We start from the raw sequence: 20,366 nt of genomic DNA on the forward strand, positions 1-20,366 counted from the left end.
GAATGTTGCAAATGATCGTTGAAATGTAATTATTTGATTGTCTGAGAAAATCGGTTATTCAAATGCGTCACTGTTTCCTATAATCCGCGCTTCATATAATTGACATTCCGGTGTATGATTACTATCGCGTATGATTACTATTCCGTATTGGATACGAGATCAGACAGAGGAAGAAGAAACGAAACTTGAGAAGAAAAGCAAGGATTGCGACCAAGTAACGCGGCATAACTAATGACGAGGAGATAAACGGTTCGGCAAACGACGCGTAACGAGCCGAGGTGGCCGTAGAGATTCCGCGCGGAAACGGACCGGAACCTCCCAGGGGAAACCCCTTGTCAGGAAATTGTTAGGACTTCCACCGCGCGCACTAACGGAAGCGGATCCTCCGCCGCGGCGGCGGCGGCGGCGGCGGCGACGGCAGCAACGACGGTCGACGAACACCAGAACGAGAAGAAAACCCACGGGATGCAGTGAGACTTAGACGGTCGCTCGACTTGAGTTAAATAAAGAACGATCGCTTCTCAAAGTACTACGTGCAATGCTGCGGGGTTTTGAGAAAAAAAAAAACCGGCGACGCAATTTTTAACACCAGAAGCATAAAAAAATATATATGCTTGTTAATTTCAAAATTGAAGAAAATAATAACGATCCAACTTATAGTTTCTTAAAAATCTATAAGAAACAAAAATTTGCAAAACAAATTTCATTTTTCTATCTTTTTTAAAATTAATTTTCTTCATTCCCAAAAATTTGTTTAATCTCGAGTAAAAAAATGTTCGGGAAAAACTGATCAAAGTAAGATTTAAAGATTTAAGACTTTACGATATTTTATATATTGTATATACGATTTATATATAGATTTTATAAAGATTACTATATAAGTTAAGATTTTTTAAAGATTACTGTTTCATTATGCGATTGCAACAATTAGTGCAAAAATATATACATAATTAATGTGCAAAATATATACACAATATATACAATATATATATATATATATATATATATAGTTATTATTTCGAGTTCCCGTCAAGTAAGTCTGCGCGATTGTTGACGTTACGAAGTAGCGCCGTTGCGGAGAGAGCTAAAATGCAACGCGTTGAATAATGGAATGGTTACGAGTAAGTAACCCGGGTTAAGTTGCTCGTCTATAATAATGCGCAGTATGTAGCTAAGCTCCGCCGAAAGCCGCATTACACCCGCGCTTAATAATACGTCACGGTTAATAGAGATCCTCCTAATGAATAAATGATATAAAGACACAGCGATGCGTGAGCGATATATTCAATCACTTCCTACGAGAGAAAGACAGATGCACATTCTAGCTTTCCAAGGAATAAACTCGCGAAAGAATAGCTGGATAATGTGTTACGTATACTTTTCAGTTGCTTTTTATATATTTCGATCACGACGGAAATACATAATCTCTTTGCGAAACCAAGTCGGCAATTGTTGGCTTTTCGTATTTGATAATTTCGCCTGAGTCCTATAGTTCTTTGACGATTTAAATAGTTTAAATATTTATCAGTTAGCTTCTTCGAGCACTAACAATTTCGCAATCTTGTGCACACTGACGCGAGAGATAACGGTGAATTAAGTCAACAATTTAGCAGCTCGAGTCAACCGAATAGCTGATGCGACAATTTAACTGCGCCGTTAAATGTTCTAATGTGATAAATCGCTAAATTATAAAGTAGCAAATCATTATACAAATTTATTGCGCAATTCAACATAATCTATACCATAAATCACGTATATATGCTTTTTCGGACACAATGTAAATTGTTTAAAAAATTGTTCAATGCTTTTCATTTTGCGTTTTAGCACTTTTTTGAAAGTACATAAGCAGATTTTCCCAGGCAATATAAATTGTTTTAGAAAAACTTTTCATTTTAGTTTGCTCTTTTTTCTTAACAGCCAAAAATATTGGTTTAAATTATCAGAAATTATAGGGCTAAAGCCAGAGCTTTTAATTATTTACGAATTTCTACATTTTTATTCGTTTTCTAAAGCAAAATATTGTAATATATAGCATTTTATGTTAAAATAATCACTATGTTAGCAATGCATATAATGCGCGATAAGATGCAAGCAGTAGATGATAAATGTGCTAATTGGTTCGAGTTTTAAATATTACAATACCACGTACAGATATTGTACAGGGCGAATCAAAAAAAAATTTTTTATTATTTTACTATCTTTATTATTATTCGCTATAATTTATTTTAATATATTATGACATAAGCGCAATATATGTGTGCTGTTCTGATATAAAGATTTTGTTATAAATCGATTTTATTCATTCTATAAATAATCTAGTAACGATTTTCATATTTTCGATAGATAGACAGTTAGATGATCTTCATATATTTTCTGTAGCAATCTATTCTTAAAAAAAAAAACATCATACTATTGTACATAGCTTCTTTAAGATAGTACTTTGGAAGGTTTAAGAATTTATTAAAACTTAACGTATATATTGTTAGATATGTTATCTAATCATATGCGCAACTTAAATGAGATTTACCATTCATAAGCCAAAATATTTATACTTGTAATTGGCATGATTTGCAAGTAACCTATATACTAACTAATATGCATCAACGACACGTTTTTAATTCTACCGTCAAAACTATATTTAAAAATGAAAGAAAACATGAAAGAATGCTAGAGAGAAATTACACGAATATTTTGACAAAATTGGAGCACGATTTGCCATTCAATTTTGAAGATACAAGCTTGAGGAGCATGACATGGTATTATTAGACATATTGGACGAGTAAACGATCGGGTGGAAGAGGAAAGGAACAGCGCAGACAGTTCTAGAAAAAGAGTTTACTCCCACCGGTGTGACAAAAATAGTTAATAAAAGAAGTTTTGCGATAATATTCCTTGTATTATCCATTACAGAGTACTACGTCAATATTAAATGTTTTATAGATTCTTCTACGATGATCCGATTAAATTATCGATCTCTTAGACACGTACATGGAACGAAACTCTTGGTTGAGTTTGTTGCCGAGATACTACCTTAAACAATGTAACTTTTATCCGATAAATTTTGCACGTTTTAAGAGATATTTTCAAATCATTAACATCGATATCGCTCGTCATAGACTAATCATTTATAAATATACAAGTATTTATAGTCATACAGTCGTCGGTGTGATAATGTTTATTTATAATATTATTATGTATGAGAATTTTTAATTAGTCTGTGTTATCGGATGTGACTTGTCCAACGCATAGTATTCATTCGCACTAAATAAGTGAGACTGAAATGAGCGTATTGCATTCGTACTAAATAAGTGAGACGCATTGGACGAAATGATTTGGAAGTACACGTGCGTCCTCGTGCTCTATCTTGTCTTCACCGACGGTTTGCTCGATGGGCCCTTGGTCTATACGAAATGGGGCATAATCCGAGGCAAATGGAGTAGAAGTCTGCAAAATCGACAAGTCGCGAATTTTCTCGGGATACCGTATGCATTACCACCGATGGGCGATTTGAGATTCAAGGTGCGTAATTTGCGATCTATCTGTGCAGTATTCTCTTTCCTCTATCCACTCGCGAAAAAACTATCGTATAATAAAATATATGACATATTTTTGTATGTATTGTATATAAACATATTATTCGATAAATCTAGTGACAGGAGCACATTTTAAATGCACAAAAAATTTCAAAATATAATTTAAATAATATTTTATTTGAATAAAATGTTATTTAGAAATTAATAATATATATATATATATATACATTTCTCAACTATTTAAAAAATTATTAATTAAATGATCCTCTTTTTAGAGCCCACAACGATGGAATGATAAATGGAAGCTAATTCGCAATGCTACAGCTGATGGAAATAGGTGCCTTCAAATAGAGAGTTCCAAAATTCTTGGCAGTGAGGACTGCCTTTATTTAAATATCTTCATTCCCTATGTAAGTAACGCTTCATACAGAGTATTTTATAAAATATTCTACATGAATGCTTTTGGAAATATTTTAATTGTAATAATCGGACAGAACTGATAATGATTAAAAATTAATATTTTTTATTATTATAACATTAATAATAGTAAAAAATCTGACAGCGGATGTAAATAATTTATATCGCGCGCAATTTCTATGATTCCCTTGAAAGCTTCAAAACGAGTGAAAAATTGCAATATTGCAATTTTTACGAACAAACACAAGCTCCATCAGATCGCGAGAATAATTTCTGTTTTGATTAAACTTAAACTTTTGATCAAAGTTACATTATTTTGGGAAAATTCAGTGGGTTCGCGATAAATGCTTGGTTCTTGATATCTATCAAATATTTCGTACTTTTGTTCATATATAAGTTTTCATTGCGCCACATAAATTTCATCAGAAATTTTTATAGATTCCAGGCATTCAATTCATGAAATTGCCAGTTTTAGTCTACTTGCATGCCGGTGCATATCATTTTGGCAGCAGTGATAGTAAACTGCACGCACCGGATTATTTGATGGATCAGAATATAATTCTCGTCACGTTAAATTACCGGCTTCATATTTTTGGTGAACAAAAAATTATTATAACTAGATATATAATTACTCCCTTTATATCTTTTTTTTTTTTTATTTAAAATGATAATCAAAGGGACTAGACTTTATATCATAATACATAGGAATAATGCGGAATTAATCAATTATATAGGTTTCTTTAGTACAACAAACCAAGTCGCTCCAGGTAATTACGGTCTCAAGGATATAAAGATAGCCCTCGAGTGGATACACGAGAATATTCACAGCTTTAACGGAAATCCCGAATCGGTAACTCTTATGGGAGCGAGTGCCGGTGCTGTAGCGACTCATCTGCTCGCTTTCTCGAACAAGACAGAAGGACTCTTTCATAAGTATATTTTATTTGGCGGTTCCGCTTTAGTTCCGTGGGCTTATCATCCTAAAAAAATGTATCGACAAACTTGTTTGAAATTGGCAAGGCTGGTTGGCTGCCAGCCAAAAAAAGACGACGATATAATCGCATCAAACGAAACAGTCACCGATAATTCCGAGGAGGAAAATGGAGGAGGGAGAGGTGACGCTAATGCCAATGTTTCGCATAAAGATTATAATGAAGGATCCATAAAAGACGACGAGGAAATGGTAAAATGCATGAGAACGATCGATGCGAGGCAACTGGTGAAAATGTTAAAACACTTTGTAAGTGTTGTCGATAATATTATAAAAATATTTTTCAATGATTTGCTTTATTGACTGATGATTTGAATTATTTTGTACTAGTATGTTTGGAGGAAAAATCCAATGTGTATCTTTATTCCTACATTGGAGGATGATTCGGAGGACGCTATCCTGACGATGAATCCATGGAAAATAATAAAGAACGGTTTGTTTCGCGATATACCGGCGATAATGGAAGTCGTGAAAGACGAAGGGTTGGCAAAAACACTCGGTAATTTCCGTTATTACTTTTGTAATAATAATATTTAATTAATTAAAGTTGTCGCGTAAATTAAATTAATTAACGGCGTCGGATAATTTGCACCGTAGCGAAAGAAATGCGCGCAGCTATATGAGAGATTCATAGCTATATTATTACATTAATTAACTTTATATCTCTATAAAGTTGAAACTCCCGTCTTATGTTTAAAGTGCTAGCTGTATGACACTCGAGCTCTTTTCATAATAATGAAATTATCTTTAATAAATTAATAATAATAACTGTGTAAAGTTCAATGTGAGATAAAAAGCAAAGAATACTTCATGCATTCGATTCAGGTTTCTTCGTAGATCCCAATATGGAGAAAGAAATTATCGAGAATTTCGAAGAATACATACCCTATCTTATAGAAAATCACCATTGGATTTCCAACACTAGCATTTTCGCCGCGGCAATACAGGATTTTTATTTTAATGGAAATGTGTCGGATCTTAAAAGCAACATCACGGAGGTGAGTCTCACAGAGCGAATCAAATTGTGCTCTTGACATCTATGACGACGAGATATTTCTGTAGGTAATAAGTGACGGCTGCTTGATATGGCCAATGTTAAAAACTGTGCAATATCAATCAGAGATAGGAAATTCCAGCATTTATTTCTCTTTTTTCGCGTACGAAGGCACATTCTCGTTTTCTTCGTTGGTTTCAGGCTCCACGATACGTTATGGTACGTACATTATCAAATGTAATGATTTTCCCGTAACAGAGAATCAAGATGGGGGATTAAATCTGAACTAATTTCTTATGTTTACGCGAAACGAATATATAATTAAATGACAACACAGTGATATTTTTTTTTTTCGTTCTTAGATAATCTTTAAGGAATTAAAAAAATAAACACACGATTACATCCACAAAAAATATTAAAAAATGATTCTTTATCATCTTTATTTATATGTGGACTTTTCTTTTCAGTTAAAAATTAAACAATTCTAAAATGTATATGTGGATTTAAATGGATAATCTATTTCCAGGTATTTCTCACAACGATGACGTAAACTACTTATTTCCTCTATTGAATAATATACATCAGAATCCGATGTTAAACAATACGGAGACTGATTTTATGGTTATCAATATCATGACAGAGATGTTTGCAAATTTCATGAGAGAAGGGTAAATTAAATCATTAAAAGTATTACACGACATTTATTAATACTCACATATAAGTTTGCGTGACATTACAAAATTCTATATAGCGCGAATAAAAAACTCAGAGAATCAGACAATTCTCCCGAGATTGTAATTTATCGTTAATTATCATTTCTAGAGCGTATTATGTCTTGTTTCCGTTTGTAATGACGTCGCAGCGCATAATCGTATGTGATCCGTTTCAAAGTCGATAGGAGTATCGAATCGCTAGGAAATTCCGATCCTCGCTTATGATAGCCGGATGGTCTTGCCGATCGTAAAGTTTATTATATATTTACAGGGTACCGAGAGCATGGATGATGCCTGCGTGGCCCGATTACCGCGATTATCGTCAGTTTATAAGATTCGGGATTGGCAAGTCGCCGGATATTGTGGTACAAACTGATTTCCTGTGCGACAGAATGGAGTTCTGGGACAAGTTGTCGATCGTATCGACGATACAGATAGAATCCGACCCGATCACTAGCGATTCTTTGAATAAAACTCGATTTATTCTTGTATTATTAATTATCACTTTACTTTACATATTTATATTAAAATTATTTGATCTGCGGATTGAAGATAAGTTGGTAAAAACGCGGCGAAACTAATCATTTATACACATCTCGTCAACGATCGCACTCGAAAGATTTCTCCAATTGCGCATAAAGAGAAAAATGCGCAAATAAACTAAGAATAAAGAATATAATATTTTATGCGTAAATTATATAAAATAGTTTGGCTCTCGCAAACATATCAAAAATATATTTCTTTATGAGGTATTATGTAATATTATCAAATATTATATGTTATTTAAGAGTAGTAAAAAATATTTATGGATCTAGGATACGTACGAGTTTGTTCGTGGCTCTTGTGGCTCGAGACATATTTGCGGTTCAATGTACTTTCCGTGGAAGCTAGTTTACTTGCACCAATAAAAAGCAACGATGATAATAAATACGAAGCGAAGCTGTTTCGTTTACTATCTAACGCCTATCTCATTCACGGCATGAGAGCGAGAGCGTTATAGCTGTTAATATTGCCGATAAAGTTTCCAAAACTCTGGGGAAGGGAAAGGGAGTTCTGAATTTAACTCCGCAAATGAACACTCGAGATGGAACAAACTTATGTTTATCGATCTGAATCGTAAAGTTTTCAAAATTTTTCTTTTCACTCCGTTCTAGGTTTACAGGATTAATAATAAACGACGTTATATATTTAAATATATATATTCATACATATGTGTATATGAAATTCTCTTTGAACATATCGAAATATATTCCTCTCGCGCAAAATTTTATTTTTACCGCGCAAATTTTGATACTCGGCATATAAGCGTAGGCGAAATCACGATTCTAGTAAACCGCCCTTGAGAGCTTTGAGAGAGCCATTCACGCTTTTCTTCGCAATTACAGCCGAAATTAACATTAGGAAGAATCTCCCCGGCGCCGCCGTTAAAGGGAGCCTAATAAACGAAAGGAATAATGAAATTCGCTTAAAAATTAAGTTCGCCACGCGACGAGTTAACGCGTATATAAAATATGCAGATCCCGGTTTTCCCGGTGGAAACGCTATAGGCGCGCGAAAAATGCGCGCTCGGGGAAATTAATCATCCGCCCTAGGCAACCGCTGTTTGTCTTCTTTCCATCTTCCATCCGTTTCCGCATATATCGCGAAAGAGAGAGAAAGAGAGAAGGGTGAGGAGAAGAAATCCGCTCTCTGCATGGAAGAGCGAGCGAGATCTCGTCCTCACGTGCAATGATTACGCAACGACGATGAAACAAAGACAAATATCGCACCTTCCGTGTGTATGACCGACGAGACCATATCGTCGTGTCTCTCCTAAGGATGAAAAGTGCTAACAGCCATGTTAAAGCCGCGAGGTCTGAGACACGGCTGGGATTATTGTAGACTTTTTTCGCGAATCTCGCTATGATGGAATAAGGCAAGTACAAGTATGTAACAGCATTCGCAATTGCGTAACTTGCAAATCTATTTTTTAATGAAAGATAGATTTAAAAAATTATATATTTTAATATATACACACACACAGGTTAATTTATAAATAATTTATAAAGTAAATATATCCACATCCCACATATAAAATAATAATATTAATATAGCATAAATTTAAAAAATTTAATAAAAATAATGCTTCTCCTTGCAAGAATTATTATCGTACAGAATCCATATGCATCACATTTTCGAGCTCGTAAAAGCTTGAAAAACGTGAGATATTGTGAACAAAGAATATTCTTCGTAATCAAATATATCCGCGAAGAACAGGCGATCGCGAGGATGTTATACCAAATTTTAGCCGGACAACATTGTTCCTGGCGATATTATTTCGTTATTGCAAGGAACGACATCTCGTGTTTTCTCTTCCTCGCCAACCGCCTTACTCAAATGCCATATATTTTCATCAATGTTCGCGCAAATATTTACCGGCGTCTCTTATACATATATCCCGCGTCTGAAAAGCAGAGACAAATCTGCGTTCTCGACCGTCAATACGAAGATAGGAAACTAATTAAAAATAGTCGAAATCATGCAAATAGCTAATTAATATATTTCGTACATTATTAATATTGATTTCGCGTCGATATCCTAATTTTGTTTTATGCAATATAATAATTATTATATTAAGACATGTAATAAAATATTAAAACGCTGTCAAAAAATAAATATAAACGCATGTCAATGTCTTTATATTTATTATTTTTAAATTTAACGATTGAGCGCATTTTTTTACTTCTCTCATTGTTCAATTTCGAATCGGTTAATTCGATTAAGTCGATAAGACATTTCAATTCAACGCTCCAAGCGCAGAATTAATTAACAACACGGCAAAATGAAGAATTGCTTTTAAACTGTATATGTGAGCGTGCCAATTGAAATAACAAAGATAATGTTGTTACACTCTCGGGGGGCATACATTAACTTTTACCATTGTCAACAAGTAATAATTTTATAAAAAAAAAAAAACTTGACAAATTAAAATATAGATCGAGAGGAATTTACTTATGCGAGACGCGTCTAATGCTCTTTCGCAACTTTACGAAATAAATTTTCGCTTCTTTCCGATTGGCGGACAAATGCCAGAGTGACAGAATGACGTGTAACTCGCGATGAAATAACTTGCGTCGTTGGCAAACAATGACGCTCTGTGTATCCGAAATAGGATTCCGTTGCGCTTAATACACCGAGATAGTGTCCTTTATAAGTTCGAAACAGAGTCGATGCTTAATCCACTTTTCTCTCATTGCTAATGAATAGAGTTCCGCCGACGGCGTTCGCGACTACGAAGCCATGCCATTTCGTGGCTTTGGAATTAGATTCGCGAGATGCCTGGCGCTAATGCGATATTCAAAATCCGCGAATCCATCGCGTAAAATGGGAATCTCGCGCAAATATCGCATTCACCTAAACACATTCGATGGTACATTTCAAAATATCGATATATTAATAAAGAGATAGATGATAACGTGTAATGTGTATCATCTTTTCTCGTTCCATATTTTATGTATATTTCCGAAAATCCATTTATATCCCATGCATTTTTACATACATTCAATAACGGTATTATTATTGTTTTTTTTTTGTTTCTTCTCCTGCATAAATATTAATTCTTTTACAAAATAGAGATAAAGAGAGCTCTCTCTTTTTTATGACAAAATTAGTTCAAATCTGCCGAGCTTGATCTGCTTGTCCATGCTAGAAGGCACTATTCGGGTGTAGAATAAAACGCAAACGCTATTATCTCGAGCTCGAGTTATCTCCCGGGATACACTTTTCCAGCGCGTTCCAGCGTCGAGCTTAAATTGTAATTTCAGCCTTTGTCGCGGTCTCCGACGACAATACTTGGAAAACGCGCGGGCGTTTCCAGTCTGTTTTTACGCTCCTAGTCACGTGCGTGTGAAAAACGCGCTTTGACGTGAAAAATGCACTACCGTTTGAGTTAAAGGGCGTCGCGCGCAGCCAACGCGACAGGATCCCAGAGACGCACGGAAGAAAAAATAACGAACACGTGGAATGTGTGTTTTTTCAAGCTCGTTGGAAGAATCGTGAGAAAGGTACCGCGCGTAATCGGCAAACGAAGGGACAAAAAGAGGGAAGGAGGCACGCAGAGAGAATTAAATTCATTTTCAATACGGGGGATCACTTTCGTCAATGACGATGTTTAGATGTGTTCTTCTTTTTTTTTTTCGTCGCAAGTGAACCGTAGATAGATTCGCCTTGAAACAAGTGCCGACGGGAAAAAGGAACGAAACGCCGTTGATTGGCGATTTGCATAGGCAAATAAGTCCCGAAGAGACCGACCGAAACCGCCGTTGCTATTTGCGCTGCGGGCGAGTGATTGTTTTCGAAATAGTTCCGAGAGAGAGAGAGAGAGAGAGAGAGATGAAAGTGTACAGGAAGCGCGTGGACATCTTCGAATTCATTCCAGTTCGAATCAACCGGCCAAAGTGTCAATTTCCCGTTTACGAACTTTTGGCTCGTCCATGGAGTATCCGCTAACATTCTTCTACATCGGTATAGAACTGCGTTTGGATATCGCGTAATTAGAACAATGATGAGAAAAATTTTTAACTATCTTTATATAATTATGAAAAAAATAAAAATAAATTTTATAACTAATATTTTTTTTTAGAGCCACGGATTAGTACAACAATCGCTAAATTTTGAAATCCCAAAAGAGCTCTTTTATACCGTGGCGTTACGCGAGAAGAAAAAATTTTCCAGCATAATTTTAATTCCTTCCTGTACCGTTTAACTTTTAGATCGCGAGCAGCGATTAGATAAAAAAATGTTCCAAATTCTGCGACTCGAATACGTTAAAATCCGCCATTTCACGAGATGCAAATCGCGCAGCAGCATCGTGAATTGCGATACCAACGTGTGGCGTGACGGCGTCGACTAGTCGATGTCGTGCACAATACGTTAATGCGACATATTGTCCGTCGCTGCACAAAAATTGCCCCTCGTTATACCCTCGACAATGCGAAGCACGCCCTCCTTCATGATATACCTGCAGTGACTGTCGACACGCGAAGTCAATCAATCGAGAAAAGTCAGAAGGAAATCAGAATCCTAACGAACACGAATTCTAGCTAGAATTACAGTTAGCTTTGCAAAAAAAAAAAAAGAAAAAAAAATTTATAAAATTGATAAAGGTATAAGATAGTTTATAGAAACATTTTGATATATGAGAAATCTTGAGAATCTTATAATCTAGCAATGACTGTGAAAGCTCTGGAATCTAAAAACGTTGATAATTATTGCGTTTTTATATTATGTGACAATGTAAAAATTGGCTGTAATGTTATGGAAAATGTCGATAGTCGATCTACAAAAATTATATGATAATTTTGTGTATGCGCAACTAGACTTTATGTATGAAAATTATTGCTTAATTAGAATTTTTCATAGAATAAAATTTTTATTTTATTTCAAAAATTTTCAAAAAATATATTATTTCATTATTCTATAAAATGTTAGAATTGTCCTCAAATATCTCTTAATGTAATAAGAAACGATCTACAAAAATTATATGATAATTTTGTGTATGCGCAACTAGACTTTAGGTATGAAAATTATTGCTTAATTAGAATTTTTCATAGAATAAAATTTTTATTTTATTTCAAAAATTTTCAAAAAATATATTATTTCATTATTCTATAAAATGTTAGAATTTTCCTCAAATATCTCTTAATGTAAGAAGAAAAAAGCAATTTACTTTATGTAATCTATTCTTTTGTACAAATAAAAGATGAAAATTAAAATATCGCTGTCAACTTACGAAATATCGACAAATACATTACCCAGTTAATTCAGAATTTTTATTTTTATATTAGCATGCCGAGATGTTTCTAAATTACTTTATTCACCGCAACAAACATTGCTACTCGCACGCTCGTGCTTCGTGATTGTTCTTCATAATATCATTCTAGAGAACGGAGTCTCGCGGGGTCATCTCTACAATTCTTAGAATACGGTCGGGCCTCGGGGAGATATAAGCGTTATGGTATTATCGCGTAATTCGTTGCATCCCTTCCGACGAGAATAGCGACTGAGCCGCCGAACCGGGAGGGAGCAGATGCACTCGAGGGCGGACGGTATGAGAAAATGAATATTTGAAAATCCAAGGGTAGAGATGGGTAGATATGTATGACGACTGGTGAGCCAGTTCGTAGTCTGCGAATATCCAAGCTACCTTCTAATCTCGCTACCTCTAATTTTGACAAAGATTTCTCTCTCTCTCTCTCTCTCTCTCTCTCTTCTCTTTATCTATCACTCGTGGTCTCGTGGAAAACCAGGACCTAAGAATTGCCCGTGGAGAATCGCTCCCTATATAAATACGAAGAGAATTTCGATGCGAGCGATAAAACAAAAGTTCGGTGGCGTGGGAAAAATTTTCGAATGCACAACTCGCTGGATTGTTTCGCGGAACGCCGTTAAATTATTTCCTTAATCCATATCGCACTGATAATGAATGAATGAAATTCAATAAATTTAATTAATTTTGCGATCGAGTTACGAGGTTGTTCAAAGCCTTTTAACATCGCGCATCCATATTTTCGATTTTCCACTAGAAATTGAAATTGCTAATTCCTTTTCATTTCAATATGATGTGAGGAAAGAGCGAGTCAATGCACAAAACAGACTATCTGACAATGCGACTTGCGAGATTTTCCGTCGTGTTTCGCGAATACAACCAGTACACGCGACTTTTAAACTATTAGAAGCCAAAACACAGCTGCAAACGAACACGCACAAAAGGCTATACAACGATCGCTGTTTAAGCTTTGTTTCGCCACGAGACAAGAGTCGCGTAGCGCATTCACGAGTATCGAGAATCGCCCTTCATGGACGAGCGCATGGACAACGAAGAGATGGAAGGGGAGAGGTGAAGTGGTATAAAACGCGGGAGAAAGGTTCGGTGAAAGGGAGCGAGCACGCGGAATGAAAAAGGTGAGCTTCGCCGCGGCACGAATTTACATGTCATGTATCGAGAGGCGAGCGAAGCTGCGGAAGCCTCCGGCGGCGATGCGATCCAACTCGTACTCTCCACGCGAGTCACTGCCTTCCTCTCCCCATTTCCCATTCCCGTGCTATATTTTTTTATTTCTTTTTCTCTGTCCATTCTCTCTCTCTCCGTCTGACCGTACATACGTGTATTTCGTGCTAGACCGCGTTTTCGGTCACTCGATGCGGAAGGCAGGTTAATTGTCGCGCCTTTTTTGTCCGCAGCTTTTACCGCAGCGAGTAACCCGTCTCGTTGGAAAAACGAGGATGGATCAGGGAGAGGAGGGACAATCGATTTTTCGGCAGTACATGTCACGACCGATCAATTGCTCCTCTCTCTCCTCGCCCGTGGCATTTCGCGAACTCACGATATCCGTTCCGCGTATTTTCTTATCCGGCGCGAGGAAAAGCACCGCTATTGTACGAGAAAAGAGCGGGCTTTTAAAGCACGCTAAGGAACATAATCGACACGCAAAATCGCGCGAGAGTGCGCAGAAACGAATAGAGCGGAGTTTAGCGATATTTTCGGTATTAGAAAATAATTGTAAAAACATTATACTGAAATATTTTTTGATAAAAGAGACGCCGAAAATTCGCGATATTTTAGAAGATATCGAAAAAATTTATCCCTCTCTCAAATATATATTTCATAAATATTAACAAGAGCGTCACTTTTTTTGAACAAATTTTAAAATATTTTAAAATTACATTCACGGAGCAAAATTATTCTATCCACGCGTGTTCTTAGTGTGAAAAAGCCGCTTTCGAAAACTCATGCTTATACAACGTAACATTGCATAACGTATCCGCAAAGTTTGCTGTCAGGTTGAATTTGCACAACTTCATATCCAGCCCCGAGAATTGTCGGAAAGTTGTACTAGTATCTCGCGTCGCGCTCGAGTATCTACGACGTAAACCACCTCGATATGCATCGGGTTCAGGCACTGAATAATTGAAACGATCTTTCGTCTTCGCCACCAGTAGAAATACGCGCGAGCAACAGCCATGTAACAGGAGCGACATTAGCCTCTTGTAGCTTCCGTAGCGAACGAATGCATCGCGAGAGAATAGCGCAACACGACGGTTGCTTGCAGCTTCTACGATAAAGACAAATTCGAGCAAACGTATGCAAAACGGAAAGACGTACGAAGATGGAATAACATTGCGCGATACGAATCGTTTCTTTCTTGTTACAATTTTAGAAGATATGTGATAACAATACGCTTTCTCTCTCTCTCTCTCTCTCTCTCTCTCTCTCTCTCTTTTAAATTTTTGCACTCTAATTATATTGTAAAAGAATTGATATATAACAGATCATACAAGATGTAATATTTGAAATAATTGCAATGGTAATTGAAAAACTTTAAGTACGATATTATTTCAATTATTAATGTAATATTTTTTTGAAAATTATTGTCCAAGTTAATAATGTCAATTATCGCATTTTCAAATAAATATTTTATTTAAACGAAACTATATATTGAAATAATTATTTTCAATAGTCTGCATTTGAAATGTACCCACCACCGCTTGACACGTCGCGATAACAAATCGTAACGATCGAACGATATGAAAGAGCGGCCGCGGACAGATTCGCCGATGTTAATTCGCCTTCTCGGCCTCGAGAGCTCGGCATGTTAACATTCCGCAACTTGTAAGCCGCGACTAACAATAAGGAGCACAGGCAAAGTGGATCTTTCGTATTTCTCCGAAAGGACAAAAGCCTCGGCGTGCTATGAAAGGCAGCGTCGAAGGATTACGAGCGATAACGACGACGACAACGACAGCGACAGCGACGAGAAGAACCCGCCTGGTATAACGACAACTACAGGTGCGCGTGTATACGCGACTGGAATAACTGCAAAGAGGAGCGATGCGGTAGGAACTTTGTTCATTATTCCAACAATTAGCGGGACCCCTATTTCTTGTCCCACTCGAGCGCGAAATGTCCTCCCCCCCCCCTTCCTCCATCTTGCAAGTACGACGGCGAATACGATCGTTTCCTTCCTTACTTCGCTTTTCTTTCTCATTATCGTTTATCTTTTCGGAAGAGGACCGACGAAAGTTGACTTGGCTTCGTGCGAATTGTAGGAGCCTCCTACCATAGTTGGATATTTAAAAAATTCCGAACGTAAGTCCCGATTAAAATAAAAATAAATTTTTCCACGAAACATCTTATACGAATATAATTTTACGTAAATTACTTTCTTCGAACGCATCTCTTAATTTTCTAGCCTCACGAAGGGCTAAAATATGATTCGCCTTCCATGCACTTATCGTGCGCTTAAATTAAACTGACCGCGAAGTTAATAATATTTTGTAAGCTCTTAATTGAAAATACGCTGTTAATTTTATGCGCGACATATATAAGAATATATACTATGCCGTCCTCGTATCGCAAAAATTTTACATCGTAACAATCTCTTTCTTGGAAATTCGAATCGGAAAGCTTCATTCGCGTGCAACTTTTTATCATCGCGCTTCTTTTGTAGAAACGCGCAACTCCCACGCCTGTCTTGTTTCCAAAGAAAGTTACGAAAGCTCAACGTCTAAAAGTTGCCGAAACGAACGTCGCCGAACTAAGTCGCCGCCAACTATAAGCAGGCCAAACGCACGAAACGCTAAAAGGTGATGCGGTCACCGGGTAGCTTTTCGCCGAACGAAATCGACAGGTGCGACCGCGAAGGGGCTAAAGCGATGGGAAGGGAGGGAGGTTTGCGAACTGCGGAGGAAACCGCAGTACCGTCCAAAACCGCCGAGGACGGTACTATTATTCCTCGTCCTCTCGCACAAACCTCTCTTTACCGCCGTCGTCGTCGTCGTCGTCGTCGTCGTCGTCATCACCGGTAACCGCGAGCGGCTTTCCCCGACAAAGCTTCGTGTTAATATTCTCCGTCGCGACGCCAGCAAAAAGTCCCGTGTTGGGCGATCTCGTCGCGCTTCCTCGTCCGTCGCAAAAACTACCAACTTCCTCCCTCTACTGTCAAAGGACTGCGCGATATTTTTGCCGGTGCGGCTCACGTAACGCGATACGTACCTTTCCCAAGTACGATAAGGTTTCCCCGAGAGATGCCACGACCTATACGACGGCGAGTTCTCCTCTGTGGGACTAACGCAAAGTTGGCGTAAAAAAGATATTAACGTTCGCTATTATTCTCGTTTAAAAACAGGGCGAAATGCATCGTTGAAAAAGATCGACAAATTTCTATATTATTTATGTAGATTAAATTTAAATTTAAAATTTAATTTAATTTAATATTATTTATCGAGACGCAGAGGCGGGAAATAGATTCGAGGGTCTAATCTGAATCTTATCGTTGAATGGAAAAATTTTGCAAACGTACATCTCGTTTATAAGTGAAACGTTCGCCGAAAGAAAAAGAGAGACGATCGCGGCGGGAGAATGGCGGACAAAGTGGCGAACGAAGGAGCGTGCACGTTGCGTAGCTCTCTCCGAGTCCGTAATTAAGCGGCGCGCGGGCGTACGACAAAGGCGGCGCCGATCCGAAGGCAGCGAAATGAAACAACGGGTACGGGAGGGGCGGGCCCGTCAAAGCTCTTCGAGGCGGCCGGTACATAAACGAGCGCGTAAGAGCGCGTCTATATACATATGCGAGAGCGATTCGGCGAGATTCGAAATATACGTCGGGTCAATTAGCCGTGATTGCAATTATCGGATAAGTGTACGCCGTCGGCGTTGCGACCGTATTCGAACGTTAAACTTATTAAGAGTCGTGCAATCTCGCATCGTATGCGTCCTACCGACGTATCTTATGTTTCCGATAATAATAATGGTATCTCGAGCCCGGAAAGATTGAGAAATGAAAACTTGCCGCGAGCTTACACCCGCGTCTTCCATCTGCCCCCTTCTCCAAGACATAAAGCAAGAGGATAAGAAGCAAGATAGCCGACAACCCGCGCGGACGTAAATAAACCACCAAGTGGTGAAGAAGAAGCAACGGTAGCCGCAATCACGGGAAGTGGACGAGTTTCAGCAAGTTTTCCATAATCCTCCCTGCAGCTTTACCCCGCGTGTCTTTTACCATCATGACAGAAAGATGAAGATCACGGAGCCGGAATAAACTACCGGTGCCGCGCGCGGAAAAGTCAGCTTTCGCTTGCACGAGAGATATAAAACCTAATCGCCCCGGATGTGTGTGTGTGTGTGTGTGTGTGTGTGTGTCTGTTTGCCCGATCTCTCGAGAGCGCTCTTCGGCTTTTAGATTCTAATGAATTTTTCCCACAAGCTAACCGAGGATCTCTCAAACTCCGCGATTGTGCGTACATACACGGGGCAACGAAAAGTCCGTCGTTTTTATTTCTCCGCGCGAGCCCGACGCGTATCATCAGCCCGGGGATCATCGGGGGATGGCGAATGAGGTCCAGAGGTCACGCATCAAACATTTAACCTACATACTCCGCGCGATAACTTTGCCTACGTCCGCGTCAACGCGGCTGTTAGTTATCCCGGACAAAGAGAGCGATACAAACCCGCGTAGAGCGTGGATTTAACGCGGTATAACCGGGCAGGCCCGGTGGTGAATATTGCGCAATGTGGTCAAAATTTGTACGAAAACGAATTTCTACCGTTCCTAACCGTACAATGCACCTAATTACGCAATACATTAATAATACACATACTTCAAACGCGCTCTCCATCCGGCTTCTCTTTCTATCGCGTTGGATATTATTAGTCCGCGACATACAATATTGGTTATAATATCCATCAAAATCTCTTTTTCAGTCGACGGCTAATATTTAATCGGTAATTAAATTCGCGCTGAATAGCGGCTTGTGAAAGACCGCATCAAGATAATACTCTGAAAAATTACTGTGTGCGCGAAATAATTTTTAACACATATCGCAAAAATGAATGCATTTCTCATTGTAGCTACGAAGACAAACGAGTTAGAAGAAATATTTCACACGCTTTTCCGAAATTAAGTTAAATCTGCGTCGTATATATGTTATTTATATATATCCTCGCTCTCTGATATATGTATCTCTCGTAAATATCTATTACCAGGGGGGCCCCCGTCATTCTCGTAAATATAAATCGATCCAGATTATATATTAACAAAGTTATTTAATAAATTCACCAGTACGATACACAGCGGCGTACCGTACACACAAAATATAATTATTATTTTTTAAAAGTAATTATTGTGCGCAATAAAATTTTTTATTTACTCTTTGTACCCACCCACACATAGATATTTACATAAATAAAAATTTAATTCTTACATAAATAAATAATTTACATAATTATTGTATAAATTATTGATTTTTCTTCTATAAGAATTAGATTTAGAATTTATTTATCACATTTTATATATTTAAGGAAAATTTTCCAGAAATTACGTAATTTCTAGAAAATTTTATATAAATATATAAAATTTTCCAGAAATTACGTAATTTCTAGAAAATTTTATATAAATATATAAAAATTAAAATATATATAAAATAAAGTAATAAATCGACTGGCACGTGTCTCTCGCGGCGTCTCTCATGTCAGCGCGCTGTTGTTTACACACGACGCCGCGATCTTCGCGTCGCTCTTACGGCGTACCCGTACACACATTCCAGAGGCAGGCAACGGCGCGAGCTACTGCGTGTTACATACCTTCGTAGAGAGATAATCAGAGCTCGTAATTGATTAACTCTCGTAATAAATGACATGTATAAGAGTATCGACGATGGCTATTTGACTCGGGTAACGAAACGTCACGATAAATCGAACGTTTATTAATAGTACAATACATGTATTTTTCGCGGGATTGGTGGATCTACTATGCTCGTAAAATTAACTTTCGATTATATAATTTCTGACTACATTAACTCGATAATATCAGCCAATATCATTTTCGCGTTATGTATCAAAAACAAAACATCACGAATAACAGTCGGATCGAGTCAAATGACGTCGCGATGCGTTTAAATACATCTAGTTATCAACTCTATTAATTCTACATACTTTTGAATATTTATCAATCGCATATCGCGTACATTGGACATTTCTACACTGAGAAAAAAAAGTTGTTAACTTGACTAAATTCGTCCAACTAATTACTATTTCTTTGTATTTCTTTAATTGAAATATTTAACTATTTAAATCAAATATACCTCATGTTAGATTTAATGATTTAATATGTCGTATTTGACTTAAAATATTAAAATATTTCAATTAAAGAAATAGTAATTAGTTGGACGAATTTAGTCAAGTTAACAATTTTTTTTCTCTCGGTGTACATTAGTATCAAACGCGTACTTTTCGCCAGAATCATTTGACGGAAAACTGTCTGGCAAATCTAACTATCTTTTCATATCGTAGTTTGCGAATATTTATCTTTAATTTTAACTTATATTGTATAAATATAATAAAATTGCCCTGAGATGAAAGCGTTCAATCGTCAATATAGTTCGTGCCATTTCGTTGCTTAAATTAAATAGCCGTCATCACGATATTTCAATGTGTTGTTTATCGTGGAAGTTAATCAATTATGCAAGCTAATTACCATTAATTGTAACATTTTCGCGTAATTTTCGAGTGTCGAACGAATCCGTAGTTTTCACGTTCGTTCTTCCGTCGCGATATAAATAATAAAATACGCCTTGCGTGCAATTAATATCGAGAGTGCCGTATAAAATACCGTGCGATCGTTTTGTTCATTAGTATAAGCGATTAAGCGTAATTAACCACGAGTGAGTGCCATGAAGGAGCC

At 37.2% G+C, this 20,366-nt stretch overlaps 2 protein-coding genes across 13 annotated transcripts in view; one reads left to right on the forward strand and one right to left on the reverse strand.

Annotated features, from left to right (window-relative positions):
• Heph (polypyrimidine tract-binding protein 1 heph) overlaps window positions 1–20,366 on the reverse strand; it is a 356,236-nt gene that overhangs the window by 296,366 nt on the left and 39,504 nt on the right. The gene's annotated exons all lie outside the window — the stretch shown is intronic.
• LOC138933915 (esterase E4) lies at window positions 3,284–7,821 on the forward strand. 2 transcript variants are annotated; one of them, XM_070297131.1, is made up of 9 exons: window positions 3,284–3,519; window positions 3,809–3,943; window positions 4,389–4,545; window positions 4,685–5,190; window positions 5,272–5,440; window positions 5,767–5,939; window positions 6,004–6,154; window positions 6,462–6,603; window positions 6,920–7,821. In XM_070297131.1, the coding sequence occupies exons 1-9, from the start codon at window positions 3,328–3,330 to the stop codon at window positions 7,227–7,229; spliced, it is 1,935 nt and encodes a 644-aa protein (XP_070153232.1). In that variant the 5' UTR covers window positions 3,284–3,327; the 3' UTR covers window positions 7,230–7,821. The 2 variants fall into 2 exon arrangements, with proteins under 2 accessions (XP_070153232.1, XP_070153233.1); XM_070297132.1 differs by having other exon boundaries at window positions 5,779–5,939.

Source organism: Polyergus mexicanus, unplaced genomic scaffold, assembly GCF_030449975.1.
Source record: "Polyergus mexicanus isolate NDT 795.1 unplaced genomic scaffold, iyPolMexi1.0 SCAF_6, whole genome shotgun sequence".
Lineage (NCBI taxonomy): Eukaryota > Metazoa > Arthropoda > Insecta > Hymenoptera > Formicidae > Polyergus > Polyergus mexicanus.